Genomic DNA, 667 nt, shown 5'->3' on the forward strand with positions numbered 1-667 from the left:
GCTGCTCCTGCTCCTGCTGCTGCTGCTGCAGCAGCAGGGGACAGCTGGAGCTGTCTCTCGTCCCCTCGTCTCCAACACCCCACACCTGTCTCCTCCTCTGACTCTCTGCGGCATCTACTGTCCCTTCGTCTCTCTCTTATGCTGCTGCCGTCAACGTATCGCTGCTGCTGCTGCTGCTGCTGCTGCTGCTGCTGTGCATGCATCATTCGTGCTGCTCGTAAACCACTGAAACGCTGGCGGGAACGGTAGCCAGCTGTCTCCTCCTCATGCTGCTGCTGCTGCTGCTGCTGCTGTTCGTGCTGCTGCTGCTGGTGCTGCTGGTGCTGTTGCTGTTGTTGCTGCTGCTGCTGCTGCTGCTGACGGTCTCCTTGTCTCCGCGGGCCAGAGGAGTAGCTGCGTCTCTCCGAGCCGCTGCTGCTGCGGCGTCTCTGTCTCCTTCGTTTCCCTGCCCCTGCTGCTGCTGCTGCTGTTGGTGTTGCTGCTGCTGCTGCTGCGGTGTCTCCGTAGCTCATCTGCTGCTGGTGATAATCGGAGACACCCAGGGCACGCCTGTGGGGTCTGGGGTGTATAGGCAGCTCCTCTGTCTGTGTGGGGGAGGGGTAGCTGTGGGGTGGAGAGCAGCTGTCTCTTGAACTGTCTCCTGCTGCTGCTGCTGCTGCTGCTGCTG

The 667-nt window shown here is 61.8% G+C and overlaps 1 protein-coding gene across 1 annotated transcript in view; it reads right to left on the reverse strand.

Annotated features, from left to right (window-relative positions):
* The window catches only part of EMH_0050940 (uncharacterized protein), a gene marked incomplete at both ends in the record, with an annotated part of 2,053 nt that overhangs the window by 1,088 nt on the left and 298 nt on the right, over positions 1-667 (reverse strand). Inside the window, one exon of the mRNA XM_013496703.1 lies at positions 86-665. Coding sequence (XP_013352157.1) covers positions 86-665 — 580 coding nt within the window. The remainder of the gene's footprint in view (positions 1-85; positions 666-667) is intronic.

This window comes from Eimeria mitis, genomic scaffold (assembly GCF_000499745.2).
Source record: "Eimeria mitis Houghton genomic scaffold, Emh_scaff2246, whole genome shotgun sequence".
In the NCBI taxonomy this organism is placed as follows: domain Eukaryota; phylum Apicomplexa; class Conoidasida; order Eucoccidiorida; family Eimeriidae; genus Eimeria; species Eimeria mitis.